We start from the raw sequence: 16,872 nt of genomic DNA, 5'->3' as shown, positions 1-16,872 counted from the left end.
CCCACGGGCTGTGGGTGGATCTCTGCATCCCCCACGGGCCCCACGGGCTGTGGGTGGATCTCTGCATCCCCCGTGGGCCCCACGGGCKKKGGKKGRWYYYYKSMWYCCCCRTGGGSYCCRTGGGCTGCAGGGTCACAGCTGCTCCACCATGGTCTGCACAATGGTCTGCAGAGGAATCTCAGCTCTGGCACCCGGAGCACCTCTTGCCCCTCCTCCACTGACCTTGGTGTCTCCATCCCTCACATGTTCTCACATCCTCTTCTTCTCTGGTTAGGAAAAACTGTGTGTGTGCTTGTTTTGATTTTCTTCTTAAACGTGTTATCACAGAGAGGTAACCAACGTCTCTAACTGGCCCAGCCTTTGCYCGTGGCAGTCCATCATTCAGAGCCACCAGGGAYTGGCTCTGCTGGACATGGTGGAAGCTTCTAGCAGCTTCTCAMAGAAGCCACCTCTGTGGCCCTTCTGCTACCAGAAGCCTGGCCAAGCAAAACCAACACACTTGTGAATTCACTTGATTTCTTGGTGACGTATATCAAATGTTATATTAAAATTTTAAGGAGTATGTTTTTCATTGGTATACTGGAATTTGATATTAATATATATTTTTATCCTGAATAAGAAAAAAATCCAAAATATAACTTGATAATTTGAAAATAGAAGTAAAATAGTGTAACCCACAAAAATGAACTTTTTGGGAACAGACACCATTTCTCTTTCCAGTGTCAAACACAGTAACCTCACACCTAATCAGCTACATAAAATAGTTTGATGCTATGCCATCATCATACTCTGTATTGCTTACATTCCTAATRTAAATAGAATGATTTACATTTTTACATCTTCATTACTTCTTTTGAATGTAAAGACATCAAGTGGTAAAATGTCAGTTTACAGGACTTTCAGTGAGCCTTCGGGCACRCAAACTCTTCTTCAGAAAAAGAGATAAACAGCTGAGTTCAAAGCTAAATTCAAGCTGAGAACAAGTGCTTGGTCTTTAGTTTGATGCATATCATTCAAACAGTCCAGAATGAGAACTTGTACGAGTGGGGTAAGGAGTCTGTTCTAGAAGGGAGAGTGATGAAGYAGTTGTTTACTGCAGTAAAGACAGCAATTTTATAGCTTGTGGAACATGAAGGGATTTATAGAAGGAGGGCAGTGTTAATGAAGTTTGAGAAGGCTTTTGATGAATCCTGAAGATTTTTGGTGAAGRAGCCCCATGGCTGGGTGCTAGAGTTCAGTCAGGGTTTTGTATTTATGGATTTGAGGAGCACTCASTGTCCCAGGGGTGGGAGGGGTGTGAACTAAGCTGGAGGCAGGTTTGGGGCAGGTTTGCCCTCCCTATGCAGGGCATTACAGACTCTCATGGTTGATGCTGCCTTTGAAGTTGTCACAAGACAGGGTGATACTAGAAGTAGTTTAATATTGATGGATATATTCTTTGGTAAAGTTTTAAATAGCACTGTCATGTCAGTGCCTCCCTGAGGAAGCAATTCAGGCCTCTCCAAAGGACAGATTTTTCTGCTCAAGCTGCTTTTTGATCAAGTAGTTCATAGTGTGGAAGTACCTTGTGAGGTACTGGTGATGGTAAGCAGCACTGAGGTATCGGAGACTTGTGTGATTWATTCTGCTGTAAATGCCTTGCACTTTATCTAGTCTTGTATTATTAGTTAATTCCATCTCTTTTAATACCAAACAACTCTGACAACTTTTATTATAACAGGAATAATTTCTTCAGTTATAAYATGTGATTATTTCTCCTTTGTGTCAAGTTCATTCTTCAAATACCGAAACTATTTTTAATTAAGGAAAAATGCAGATTTTTCTTGAGATTTCCAAAATTCTCTCACTTACCTGTATGGTATATCTGAAGTTACACYTTTTATTCTCTAATTAATGAGAGCTAATTCCCTGGGGAGGATGGACTTTCATGTAGAAATTGATTTCTTGGCGACATTTTCCCTTCTTCCTTTGCCAAAAACTTGCATTATCTCCTTTAGGCCATTGCAATTATAAGCATACACCAATTACTAAAATTTTCTGTCAACAAAAGAAGTCCTGCAGAGCTGATGTGCCAAATGATAACTTAGATGTGGTGTCAGATACAGCTTTGGTTTAAAAATGAAAAACCCTTAGGCCTRCAGGCAGTTTGTGTGTGGGCATTAATTTTTTCTGTACAGAGCCTTCCACACAGTTGTTTCTGATTTATGCTTTGTTTTCTATAAGATTTCTCTTTCAAAAGATGTAACTGCACTCTTGACTCTCTTGCTGTTATTGTTTACAATATGTAAAGTCAGCTCTGTAATGGCCAAAAGTCAAACACAAAGTCTAACATTTTACACAATGAAATGTAAAAAACATAGATGAACATTTTATTTTGCTGTAAATTATTTCAAAGATATTTGCTTTACTAATTTGAACCAAAACAAATTAATTGTATTATTAAAGAGGAGGATGTCTCCTTCACTAATACTGTAAGTCTGCAAAATGCAAAGATCACAGAGGGTCACTGTAATCTTCTGCAAATAGAGGCACAATGGCCCACTGAGTCAAAGTGCCCACAATTGACTCTAGGAATAATTCAAAACATTCAAAATTTTATTATTTTCTTTGTGATGCAAGAGAAAAAGGCATTTTCATGTTTATAGGACAGGACTTGATAAAAGACATATTTTAAAAACTGCAGCAACACTGTGTACACTGTGTACCATTTCAATTAGGAAAATAAGGGAAAATACATTTGTGTATCATAGTAGAATGGATTTGTTGGCTTCTCCTTTACCTTCTAGACCAGAGAAACCTAATTAGGAGATTTCATTCTTTTGTTTAAAGGAGTAATTTTCATCAATTAATTTTAAAATAAAATATATTGGGTTTTTTTAACCAGCTTTTAAACACATTTACTAGAAGTTATATGGCTATATATAAAGAAGCAAATGGAAAAACCCCTTATGTATAGTTKTTAACATTTCACTGGGCAGGCATTTTAGCATAATAGCAATAAAGATTTGAAAATCTCACTTGTGCTGAATCAGGTGATGAAATTTCCCTCCATCACCTAAATAATTTGTTTGAAAGAGGAGAAGATGAGTGTTTCCTTTGCGGGGATGATAGAGGTATTGGTTTAGACTTTTTTGGTGATGGTGTTGCAGAGTGGCCAGGAAGGAGACCTTTACTGGATGCAAATTTGGAAGGTTTATGCAGATGCCTTCTACTTCGTATATATTCATGCTTGACAAAACTTTTTCCAAAAAAAAATTGTTTGTCCTCAGTCAAATAGTTGTCAAGTCTTCAGATAAGGAGATGTTACTTCCATGTAAGATGTATTGTGCTAATTTGACAGTGCCAGAGAAGAATCTGGACACTTAAAGACAGTTTCATAAATAAATCATGATTAATATCAAATATTTTGCCACCAAATATGAAACAGCAGAGTAAAGATAAATTTTCAGTGAAAGTAGGAACTAAGATAAACTGAGCTAATATTTCAACTTGATGGAACAGCCTTGACATAGCCCCTTCTCTTTTTTTTTTCTTTAAGAAATTAAAGGATTGCAGTAACAGGAATATTACTTTTTTTTTAAATGAGAACTTTTCTTGAAAACTTTGATGGTTCCAATGACTTGGGTTCTTTACTTAGAGACATGGGATTCATAATTTAAACAAAGGAATTATTTTTTGAGGCTTTATAACTCTGAASGGATAAATGAGATATTTTATATCACCAGGAATTGGTAAGATTTTTTTAGAGCAATCTCTTGAGGCTGTGAGGTATTAGAAGTCCAGATGACTTCCCAGTTGGTTGAGACTGATAGCATCTTCAGATTTTATAACTGTGTTATTCAAGTGTGCTTCATGCTTTTCTTAGAGGKGTTTTGTTGTTTTGGTTTGTTTTGGGTCTTTTTTTTTTTTAAATTCAGAAGAGCATTCTCAGTTTGGGGGAAGGGTAGGCTTGCATTTTAAATCAGGAACAACAAGCTCTTCTTGAAAAAAAGAGTAGTCTTTTGTTTAAAGATAATGTTCATTTGCACAGGAACCTCATGATCCTTTTACAAAACATTGAGAAGTCATTATAGACGAGGAATTCGTCTATTTAGSACATTGGCTGTAGCCTGGCATGTCTCCAGTATTTTCTCTTCTATTTTTCATACATTGTCTGGCATTTTTTTATGGTTGTATATTCCCTGCAAGGAGAGTTTAATGTCTGGTAGTTGTCAATGGTGAGAGGAACACTTGGTGAAATTTCTCCACTAGAATGCTTTTCCTAGGACACTTACTTAAATAAGAAGTGGATATCCTCTAGATAAAGTGTAACGTGTAGTTTGGCTCAGAGAGAAAAATTTTTCCCCTGAATTCAAAATGGCAATGAAGCTTCTGGGGTACAGCTCTAAACTCAAAAAACAATGGACAATGCTCTCTATTGCCATCTACTTTATGTTTATTTTTACTCTTTGAAAAAACTYGAATCCAAAAATGCTTTGAGGGTATAGGGTGATGATAGCCATACAATTTTGAATAAAGTAGGAGACTATTTTATTGAATTTATAATTAGTGGGCAGTGCAGAGTAGCTCCCATAGCTACAATACACAAAGCTCTCTTCATGGCAGTTGTTGCCATTTTACAAAGCCAAGTACTGTTACATAAAGGAGGTGAAATCCATGGTGATGTGGGAGAGTCTTAGCAAAAGAAACTGAAGAGAATTTATGCACCACTATTTTTGTTTTAAAATAAAATTATTAAAAGTAGAATGAAAGCTGGCAGCTGCAGGGTGAGCCTTGGAAATTTAAGTCTATCTCATAGCTTGAAATAAATAATTCTGCTAAGGCATTTGAAACAAAGAATCACTTCTGTCATTTCCTGAAGGCTTAAATTTAAAATACTCTATATAATCTTGTGTAGTTTACCTTATTTCTCAAGGGGTAAAGAGCCTGAGTTCATCATTGCCATAATCCACACGGCAGATCCATTAGAGGCTCAAGTGTTCTGAAGGCTGCAAATATTTAGGGGGRAAAAAAAAAAAGAGAACCTTTCATTTATTAAAAGAGCTAACATAAACTCTGCTTCCTCTTGGACATGAGCAAAAGCACTAAGGCAAAATTATCTTACCAATGGGAAAGTATTTCAGGAAAACTGAGGCTGCGGTGTCTCATTCAGCCAAGCCACAACTGAGATATACTGAGATACACAAAGAAAAAATACTTTTGAAGGAAAAGTTAACTAAAAGGCTTATGAAAAAAAAATAAAAGTGAACTTCCAAGTAGTCTTTGCTGAGTACATCTTTAAGAATTAAAGACGACTGAGTATKTTCTCACTTCTGAAGGTTAATGTTCTGTCGTGTTCTTTGCAGAACAATAAGTTTGTAATTTATGATCTTAGAAAGCATTAATACAATTTTACTGGCAAAGATCTAGATAGTTTAAAAAGAATTTATTCTTTAAATTGTGTTTAATGACTTTCCATGGATTTATGAATACCAGCATATGCCATTGCTTAGAAGGTAAAAGAAAAAYGTTGAGCGAATGGCTCCTTACCTGCTACATTCTCAAAATGTTTTTTGGTTTTTCCTGCTCATCTATTTGAGGGATGCTTCTGTTGGTAGTTTGGCAGGCCTGAATGAATTTGATATTGAAATTCTCAAGGATTTCCACACCCAGTCATATGTAAAGGAATAAAAGTTATGTAAGTGAAAATATGAAGCCATTGCTGTTATATCTAAAGAACTGGCTTTTGTTTCTTTTCTACTAATGCTAAAATTAGCTTTTACTTTTTTTTTAGTTGAAAATTATTGTTTTTCTAAATATTTTTCCTCACTGCCGTGCATTTGAGAAGGTTGTAAGAACTAAGAAGCTAAAAAGGTTTTCTAAAAAGTTATTTTCCACTCTAGCTTTCAGTCAGATTTATTAGCTATAAAATGGCCCTTTCTTAGATCTGTAATGAGTAAAAAAACACTTCTCTTTTTCTCATGCATCAACTTAGAAGGAATTTTTTGGTGAATAGTCTAATGGGGAAAAAAAATGTATGAGGATTATATATTTGTCCAATAAATTTGTTCTGTGCAAGGTTGCCTCTTGGTTCATATCAAATTTGGAAGCCTAACTCACTTTTTCCTCCATGGCCCCTTTGTGATCTATTTCTGTATACACCAAAAATASTGATGATGTAACTTTATGAATTCATCACTATCACTTGAAGGTTTCTTAATCTTTCCTTTTTCTTTTGCCAAATACTTTCTGCACCTTCAAGACCAACCCTGTTGCTTGTTACTGGGGACTGTATCATGGTTTTATTTCAGATCTAATTGCAGATATAATTGTTCACAGGACGCATTTGACATCATATCTGTGGGATGTAAAATATCATACCTAATAGCATAGTACAATCTTCATACAGGCTACCACTTTTTGTTTGTTTTTATTAATGCCTTCTTTTGTTTTTTTCTCCTTTGAAAATACTGCCATAATTACTATTGTAACTTTCCCTTTACTCCATCACTCTTTCTCTGTTAAATAAGCTATAAACTGCTTTTTGCCTCTGTTTCAGTGTTTGCTGTTATCTCTTTTTCATCATTAATCACTCTATTGATAGTATTTGTTACYAGAAGATCAGCTTAATACCTATGTTGACATTTCTTGCCCTTCTTCTATGATGCTTTTTTTTTAACTTGGGAGGATTTCCACCTGATACAATATTAATTTAATTTCCTTAAAAATTAATTTCTTTATCCTCAAAGCTCTTTCTGTCYCTGATATACAGAGGTTTGAGGGCATTTCTGTTAATGGAATACAAACTGGCTTGTTTATCAGTCTCTCTTTGTCCATTTGTAGTTTTTTTCATGTTTCACAAGGGTAGCAGAGTCCTATGGAAGAGTCAGAGTTTGAAATATTCCATTTATTCTGTTTCTGAAGCACTCAGCAAAATGTCGTATTTGTTAATATGATTTCAGAAGTAACTTTTTTAGACTCTGTAGGATTTTGATTCGGTGGGACAGTGCTAATCTTTGGAAGAAAAAAAATGTTTTTTCAGGAATAGGCTTGGGCTATTGTAAAATTGCTCTTTATGATCAATATCTTCTGGATTCATACAAGAAGTTGTTGGGTTTTTCCCCTCTATATCCCAATTCCTACCTCAATAGTCTGTGGACAATAAGGGATCACATAATGTGCTGAACAGGAACTTGCTCTTCAAAAGACCTCTTCTCCARTTTCTGTTGCCTTTATTGTTCAACTTTCAGTGGTAGTGTGTGCTTACATTTCTCTCAAGAAGGTAACAAACCATTATTTCCAGTTTTACTCTCTTCTTGTTTTTCCATCGTCCTGCAGAAACATTAGTGTGGCTGGTGTTTATGGAGACACAGAAAAGAAAATGTTGTGTAATCTTGAATGTGTGAGGAAGGACTCAACTCAGTAGAACTGAGTGGAAAGAGATCCCTGCCATTAAATKATTTTATTTTTAATATAATTGCAAAGTCTGGAAAAGGAATAGTTCACTGCATACAGAATTTAACAATGTCTGACTTCAGAAGTAGATTGTAGTAGTTTATAACCACAAACATTATAATTTGAAGGTTACTATTTTCTGAAAAACCACTAACATTGGAGTCTGTGGTTGCATTTCCTAGATAAAGTTTAGTACTGCCACCTGATCCTTGTGTGGAAACAAAAGAATTTTCCTATAAAATCACAAAGCAACATATGGCTTGTTTTATTTTTTAAATACTGTCTGGAGTTCTCTGGTATATCAAGTACACTTGATATACCAGAGTGTGTGTGTATATATATATATATATATATATATATATACATACTTTTTGTATATACATTGTTTTTCTTTCTGTCTTCATCTATATCTTCTACTTCCAAAGCTTTAGAATTCCACCTGTTCTCCGGCCACCCTTCCCCACTCCCACAAATCCAAATTGTAAATATGTATCAAAAAATGTCAGTATTACCCTGCARTCAAGCAAACCCATAAACAAATCTGTGGGTAATGCAGTGTTGTGTCTAGCCAGTCGAGGAGTAATAAGGAATCCATTTATATTTACCTTTTATTTTCTGAAAGTTTTGATTAAAAAAAGAAATAAAATCACAGATGTGAATAAATACACTAGAAGTCACGTTGTGTTCCTTTTTGAACCATTGTTTTTTTGCCATTATTTCCTGCTTAATCACCACTAATGTTTCTGCTTTACTGTTTTTCAATTTGGCATGTCCAGAAYAAAGGCATAGGAATTGCCAATTTCTGCCTCCTTTCTGAGATAGTCTCCATCTTCCACTTTAACTCCCTGACAAATCATTTAAGACTGTGTGCTTACTTCTACTGGATGATTGCTGTTTTCTGAAAATGTGATATTTTCAGGATTTATAGAAATTGAGGTTTGCCATTTTGTTCTCCTGAACCTTGGAAATGGAACACTTGGATTAATAATGTCATTWCTTATTCCATGAGTTTTGGGACAGTGACTTTAACCCAGCAATTTGTTTGCTGGGSTGGTAATTTAACCAAATACTGCAGGTGATAGAGATGTTTTAAGAAGTGGTTCCTGGATTTCTCTTCTGTAATGCATTTGATGTAGGGCAATGCCAGTTTAGGGGGGTGGGTAGGTATCTTCTGCTGGTTTTTTACTGCTGCATACAGAATATCCCTGGAAATTGCCAAAGTTTGGAAGCAAATTACTAGTTTTGACAAGTTTTTATATAAGCATACATAAATCTTTGGTAATTTGTATAACAGTGTGGGAACAGACTTTGGTGATGTGGGATGGTTTAAAACTGCATCAGGGAGGTTCAGACTGGACACTTTATAAGAGGCTGGTCAAACAGTGGGAGAAGCTTTCAGAAAGGTGGCCAATGCCCCTGTCAGTGTTTCAGAGGCATTTGGAGAATCCCTTAATAATGTGGTTTAGTTCTTGGGCAGCCCTGAGGGGCTCAGGCACTTGGAGCAGATGATCTTGTCCGTCTCTTCCAACTGAAGTGGTCTGGTCTGAGAACAGCAACTGGTACATCCCTGCCACTCTGGTGCAAAGTAGCACCTGCATTGCTTTATTTTCTTCTGCTCTCAAGGAACATTATATTTCTRTTAAAACATCTTTAAAGTAATTATTTCTCTCCTCCTTTCTCTCTTATTTTGCCATTTAATACTAAATTGATAGATTTTTATAAAGATACTGCATACATTTAGGATAATTGTTATTGAGAAAAGAGTGCAGAGGTGATACAAAATTTAGCAGGATGAAAAGGGATGACCTCTATCACATTTGTGAAATAGTTTTTCATTTTCACTTGCATGCTTTTCTTTTGAAAAGGAAATTGTCAAGGAAGCATTAATGGAGGAGCAGAAACGAAGTGAAAAGGCAATCGAAGAAGCAGTAAAAAGGACAAGAGAGGAACTGATGGAATATATTAAAGAACAGAAAAGGGTGAGTTACTAGTGGATAATGAGTTTCACCATGGAGTGAGAAATTGCTAAAGTTTATTAAACCTCAAACTTGTCTTAAAATACACAGGAAAACAGAATCAGAGGTAGGTCTTCAGATCTCTTGCTCTTTTTCTCAAACAGTTTGTTATTATGACATATTTCTTCCTATGTATTTATAGACTTTCAAGTCCACCACAAGCCAAAAAAGCAGAAATTAATAGTTCTGTTAAAATTTATGGCATTTCTTATTACATAAAGTAACATAAAGATGGGGCATAAATGCAGTCTGTCAAATTTGAGATCTGAGCTCAGACCACAGAAAGCATTTCAGTATAAATAACAGGTCCTATTTCATGTTCACAAATGAACTTTATTGTGCAGTTTGTATGCACACAAAGGTAATTAATTTTTTCCTCTCAGCCCATGTTATCTGAGAACTTGAAAATGTACTCTTACTCTATTGAGTGTGATTTATAGTCAGTGCATTGGTCTTGTTATGAAATGTTGCAATGTTCTAAACGTTGTTTTCAGTTGTTCTGTTAATGCTATATCCTGGCAGTTTAGTGCTTGTGTATAAACAGTAAATATAACTCAAGGGACTTTGATTCACTTTCAGTAGGAGGAGAAAGAAATAACACACTTCTCCCCTTTGAAGCTCTTTATAAAAACATAAACAAAAAATAATTTTTAAAAACATCYTTCATATGGCAGTAGCAGCCTAAGATCGAATTTCAGTATTCTCAATAAACAAAATCACTCAGCTTGAATCTAGTGGGTAATTTTGTCCTGAGAAGGAAGTAGAAATAATAAGTTTGGCCTCTGCCTCTGTATTTCTTGCTTTTATGAGTTAAACAGTAGTAGGGGAAATAGGATTTACCTTCAGAAGTTTCACTCTGCTACTCGTTAAGATTGCAATTGGGTGAGCTCCTTCCATTATGCTGTGTCTGGAGACATTTCCTTCTAGCAGGATTTGTTTGATTTGGAAAGACAATTTAAACAGAGTCCAGTGCAAAACATGATCCATGAGGATGTTGGAGCATATCTGAAATCAGTTGTTTACAAGGGAAAAGCTGTGGGGAAGGTGAAAGTAGGTTTATTATTAAAATAACTTGTGTCATAAATAAATGGRTCAATAAGGCCTCCAGTGCAGATATATATGAAAAATATCATCTTCAAAGAAGCAAAATCCATTTTGGTTTATCTCGCAGGAGCATAAATTCCTTGCATTTCATAGAGCATATCAAATATTTCAACCTTTTTSTCTTACTGATCAGTTGACACAAATCCAGTAATTCAAAAAGAAATCATACATAAGGACAGCTAGATTTTTCTGGCATAATATTTATAAAGACTGCCTGTATTCAAKTTGGAAGTGAAAGATTTGTTTAACTCCACATCATGTAGCATAATAGCTTTTATATGATTACATAAGAGGCAGAGGAAATGAACCTTGGTCAAAGCTCATGCACCTGTAAGAGTAATAAATAGACTTTATGGACTATGCTAAAAAGTGGCAGTTTATGGAAGGGATTCCTAGAAGAACTCAAGGAAAGTGCCTTGTCTARGATTCAGAGAGGTTTTATTTCCTTTAAGTGGCTGGTCCATGCCAGGTATAAACTTGCTCTGTCTGAGACACGGATGTAAAGGGAGGCAAAATCTTTCTGTTTGGCYAGTGAGTTGAGTAAAGAGTTAAGAGTAAGGAAGCACTTGTCCTTGARTGTCCAAAGTCCATCTATTTTGATGTAAGCCCAAGATTCACAAACTCATGTGTCAGTATTGTCTTTAGTTGCCTGATGTTCACCATGCTGTAACCTCTGGCCCTGCACTGTGGTTCCTGGTCAYCTGGCTGTTCAGGAAGCATCCAGAGCAGAATGCTGTGACGAGCCCCAGCACATCAAGGTGCCAGCCCCAAGGTGCTCTGCCACAGTCCAGTCCCTGAGGCTGTGTCTGTGTTAGTGAGTGCTGGGAAGWGTTTGACAGCTTTTTATGTTAATTGTTTAAAAATTCTAGTGTTAGTTTTTATACTGAATGTTTGTGAAGGCATTTCCAGTTATATGGGGTGGAACAGCTCTGGGGTTTTTGTAAGGATTAATAATTTTATCTTTCTCTAACATCTGGCTGATGTGGTAGAATATATGTACATGTCTGTGCTCTTACATGTATGTGCTTACACCCACACTGGTGTTTATTACCGGGGGAGCCTAATGTCCTGTAAGCTCTGGTTTAGGATTAGAGTTCCCCAGCCTGATCCCTGGACTATGAGACAGAGGCATAGCAGTGGCCTTCACATATGTACAACTGAATTGCCTTTGTAATATTTTTGGTTAAAATCTGATTAATGGGCACATGCCGCTCTGTTAGGAATATAGAGTCAGTCTGGGTCTATCCCTGCTCCTGTTTTTATGGACTTCACGTGGGGCTTTGGCCCATTTACCAAGCACTTCACTTCTGCTGKCTAATGCTGAATTAAGTGAGCATAAACATAACTTTGTCCCAAAGCGTAGTTTGTAGGCAGTTCCAAGGAGCTTTCATGTGTGTTGTTTGCTCCTGCTTGCAATGCATTTCCAAGGGTGACTGAAATTTTGGAAATGTGTTAAAAGCATTCCAGATAGGTGAGTGGAAGAGAAGTGTGTCAATTCCCTGTGTAAAGGGGTGTCCAGACCACACCCTTGCCCTCGTCCTTTGCTTACATTTTGTGTCCTTTCACTGGGCCAAGATGTGAAGAAAAGGTGGKGCTGCCTCCCCCAGATGGGCCATGAAGCTGCAGAGTGAAAGACAAGAATTGCTTTAAGGTAGGGAGGTGAATTTTTGGACTCCATTGGTCTGAGAGAAGCCAAGCCAGGTGACTTACAGGAGTAAAGCTTCATTTCTGAACAGAAAATAAGTTTGACAATAAATAGTAAAATAGCAGAYAAGCAGTATCTGAATAAAACAATATCACTATTGGAGTGTATTAATCCCTTTGCTTCATCATCTTATTTTGAGTCTGTGTGTTGGCCTTTTCTTTGCATTCATGATGTGGACCTACAGATTTTGTGCAGTTGAGTGTAGCTCCTGYTGTTCTATGAAGACAATTCCTGAAATATATTTACATTTTATAGGACTGTCTGGAATGATTTTTTTTTTAATAATTCACAATAGAAAGTAAAAAAAGCCAACCCAACTCAATACAAGCATTTTTTAAACAATGGAATGAAAATACTGAAAGCTGTGTAATGCTGACTTAAGCAAGTATGTCTGCTTGTCAGAGAATATCTATACAGACCAGAATGTCACCCAGAGAGTTCTGGTGAAGTTCTGTATTTCCAGGTGTCTTGTGAAAATTCTAATGACCAAGGTAATTAATTGGTCACTATTGTACTTCAAACTAAGATCTGTTTCCAGTTATTTGTTGTTAGAAAGGTCAGGAAATTCTTTGCCCTGCTTCTTATTTTTTCATACTTGGAAAGTCTTCTGCTTCTTGAACACAGTTGTTCACCTTTTGTTAAAAACTAAGCATTGTTAATTCTAAAAGCGCATGAATGTTAGGAAGTTCTGCAGAATAGAGGTCGACAAAAGTATTCTGTTATAATATTCAGGTATTTTTTCTATGCTACAGATTGCAAGTTGTTTATAAATGTCATAGTTCCGTAATTTACTGCCTATTCATTGCAATTGAATGCTTACAAATATTAATTCAATATGTTTTATTACAAATATTAATTCAATATGTTTTATTTGTTTATTACATATTTACTGTGGACCACAATGTAGTGGTCTAGTATTAGTGTGCCTATTATTTATGTACTTTTTAATTTTTGTGACCACCAGCTGTACATGGATAAAAATTAATTCTTGAAGCTGGCATACAAAGGAGAGAGTAAGTCACAGGAGAAAAAGTTTCTACCAAATAAATCTTGTGCTGAAGAAATTATTTAAAGGAATTTTCCAAATTACAAAGATTCACTTCATGACATGAGTACTTAGAGTAAGCATTTCTTACAGTTGTACTTTCTGATCCTGTTGCTGACTATGTAGCCAGCCAACTTGCAAATTTTAATTTTTCCTATTTGCATTGGCATTTATCTTCCCTCAGGAAAAAGTACTRTTTGTTTTCTGACCTCAAAGCTGAGAATATTAATCAGTCAGCTTTAGTCTGCTAATTGTACACATCTCTCATTGGCTTTAAAGGGCATATTTTGGCCTATCAGGGAAAACCTACGTGTTAGGGCTTGAGTAATCACTGGAATGACAGACTTGTTTTTAATGCAGCCCCTGGTTCCCTGAAAGTCAGACACTTTATCATAAGTGCAATCCCACTCTGATTTAAGGGAGGATTCTGGGAGCAGAGTTGTCACCATTATTATGAAACCCATTGTACTATTGTGTGTTCTCATATGATTTGTRCAGCTGTGCCTCATAACCTTTAGAAGAAAACAGAATTAAGCATATTTCTGACTAATGTTTACCAAAATTCTTCAGAATTGAGATTAGCCAAAGAGATCTTCTGGTGGGTTTGGTATTTAATAGATCATTTTTTTTCTGATATTACAAAAACTAAGGACCTATTTCAACAGCAGTATTTGTATTTAAGAATCACTTGCTGGCTGGTATAAGCCATGTCTGTCTTAAGTAAAAAAAAAAAAAAAAAAAAGCCAAAAGTTTCTCTTCTGATTTTGCATAGAGGAATTACCCCTCTAATTTGGTAATAATGCAGATGCTTTTGGAAAACAGAATTCCATGCTCAGCCCAGGGATGTGTGGGGTGTGCCAGGACAGGCAGTTTGGCTCTTCGCCATGTAACCGAAAGAACCAAAGTTATTATTGCTGTTTTCTGAAAAAGACTTGGAATATTTGGAAAATACTGTTTTACCCTGTTAACACACCTTTATAGAAGGTCAGCTCATATCAGGCAAGAGCAAGTCATACCTTTTCCCACTTTCAGTGGGATTATTCTGAAGTGAAACAAGTATTTACCATTTGAAGAGGGAATTGTGCATTTCATTCTGTGCACAGGTGCAGTGCAGTCACAATGCTTTTCAAGGGAAGAAMAATAGTGATCAAGTTAAACTCAAGACAGCAGGAAATATCTATGAGTAACTCAGATTAAAACTACTAATTTCCTCCATGGTTATCCCTGTTTACAAGTGTTATTTCTAATAATGTACTGTATTTATGGAGTGTATTTTGTATGTTTATTTTGTCTGAAGGAAACAAGTAGACCTTTGTTTTCACCTTTTCATTAGGTTTGTAATTGACAATTGACTTTTTGGTTTGGTTGTGGTATAAAATTCTGTTTCAGAGGGTTTTTAATGTCATGAGTTACATTTCCTARTTAAATATATTCATACAGATCTGATTTATCATTAATATAGTTTTAGAACTTCTTGGGGGTTTTGTGTTTGATTTTGTAGTTATCTACAAAGCCTATATAAATCTATCTGAAAACACCTTTACCAATATAGATTGTGGAAGGTTATCTGTGTTACAATTGCTATACCCTTGTTATCGATGTAGATTTTTTTCTTAAAATATGAAGTACTTTCTTTTCAAATTCCTCATTCTTTGATATTTTAAGAGAAGATTTTGTGATGAAAACTAATATCGTACATTTAGGTTTTTTAAGGTAAAGACTACAAAAAAATGCAAGAAGTTCAAGTTTAATTARATTTATCCACCTTTTTGAGGAGAGGCAGCAAATTCCTTTGGGTTTTCAAATTGTCTGAAGAACTGTCTGTAATTCATTCTTAAATGCTGATCTTAAGAGAAGATGTGTGTACCTCTGCATAGTTACTGTTATTTGTCCATCAAAACCATCACACAAACTGGTCATTTAAGYTTTTCCTAAACAAATCAGATTAAAAGTTCTCCCTTTACAAATCCAGTGCTGCAGTTGAAATAACATTTTTGTTCTTTAAAACATTGGCATAAACACCTTAGTTAKACAGTCATACAATCTTTATAAAGACCTTTCAATTTATTGCCCTTTTTTGTATTAAGAATTCGATCAAACTGATGACGAAGGTTGGTATAGTAGAAGAGAAATAAGATGTCTGGTGGCTGAAACTGGCTATGGTTGTAAAAAAGGATATGAAAAAAATATTACTACCAGAAAACACCTTCAAACATCAGCTTAATTGTAAATAACAATGGTTTGTTGACCCCTCTTATCAGATAAGAATAATCCATGTTTTGTCTTGCTATTGATTTTTATTTTTCTACTTTCAAAGGTGACATTATCTTGGTAGAAAAATTTCTGTATGTAATTCATGCTTCTGCCACTAAGGAAATGTCACAAGGCTGGAMCCATTTTCATCTTACCCATACACCAGTCTTCATACTCATTGTCCTAACTGCAATTAAAGCAAATTCTTATTGTAGTTTGGCTTTCTGTCCAACTAAGAATTGACACARACTTATCTATTGGTTATCTATATTTTGCCTTTTCTGAAATTATTAAATTGGTTGCTTTTTAGACTTTCATTATATATAATGAAATATAATATGGGTAATATCTCTATTTAGCAGAGAAATCCTTGAYCTTCTGTTGTTGAGTGCACCTTTGCTTTCCTCTCTGTGCTTCTATACATGCATGATGGTACTTTTATGATACATCTACTGGCAGTAACCATTGCAACCCACGAAATCCCCTCTCGAAACATGAATCCTAATGTAGCTTTAAATCCAAGAGCTCACATTCTTCAGGTCCACATTTAGATTGGAAATTAGCTTTTTGCTTTATTTATGTCACCTAATTGTTTCCAGTATTCATTTTCTTTTAAGTAAATTTGCACAATTATCTAGTTTCTAATAAAGTAGATACAAAACTGACATGACGATGGATGGAAATAGAATAGGAAACTTCTTTCAGAAATGTACTGCATATGAATGTGAAATGAGGTGCTTTGGAAGGCTTCTAAAATACCTACTAATGTCTTGAACAGAACCGTTCCCATAAAGTATTACATTAACTTCAGTGGCTAGACTGTTAATCTAGTTACTGCTGGTTATCACATACAATATTCAGGTTTTTAAAATTTATAGTTAAAATATAGTTCCAGCAGGAGTGCTGATGTGATTCATGTTGATGTGCTTGCATGGTTGAAAAGTGTTTGCTGCACCCATTTTTAGCTCTAGCTTAGAACAATAATGAGGATCCAGCACTCTGCCTTCTTTCTAATTACTTATTCCAGAGGAGGTGTTACAAGCACACAAATCTGATGCCCTCAGACCCAAATCATTGAATCACAGTGGTTTGGTTGGGGAACTGGAACATCATGTTGGGTTCCAACCCCCTCACCATGGGCAGGGACACCTTCACTAGATGACCCAGGGCACCATCCAGCCCTGCCTTGAACACTTCCAGGGATGGAGCATCCACAGCTTTTCTGGACCACCTGCTACAGTGTCTCACCACCCTCTGATTAAAGAAATCTGGGAAGTCTACAAGCAACAGTGGGGGGTTTCTACCCWGTGCTGTTG

The 16,872-nt window shown here is 35.9% G+C and overlaps 1 protein-coding gene across 1 annotated transcript in view; it reads left to right on the top strand.

The window, feature by feature from the left end:
• The window catches only part of CCDC91 (coiled-coil domain containing 91), a 110,206-nt gene that overhangs the window by 76,995 nt on the left and 16,339 nt on the right, over nt 1-16,872 (top strand). The window contains exon 12 of the mRNA XM_057385706.1: nt 9,300-9,413. Coding sequence (XP_057241689.1) covers nt 9,300-9,413 — 114 coding nt within the window. The remainder of the gene's footprint in view (nt 1-9,299; nt 9,414-16,872) is intronic.

The sequence above is a fragment of the Malurus melanocephalus genome, unplaced genomic scaffold (genome assembly GCF_030028575.1).
Source record: "Malurus melanocephalus ecotype Western Australia unplaced genomic scaffold, MMel_1.1 scaffold_16, whole genome shotgun sequence".
Lineage (NCBI taxonomy): Eukaryota > Metazoa > Chordata > Aves > Passeriformes > Maluridae > Malurus > Malurus melanocephalus.
This window is presented reverse-complemented; position numbering and strand designations above follow the sequence as displayed.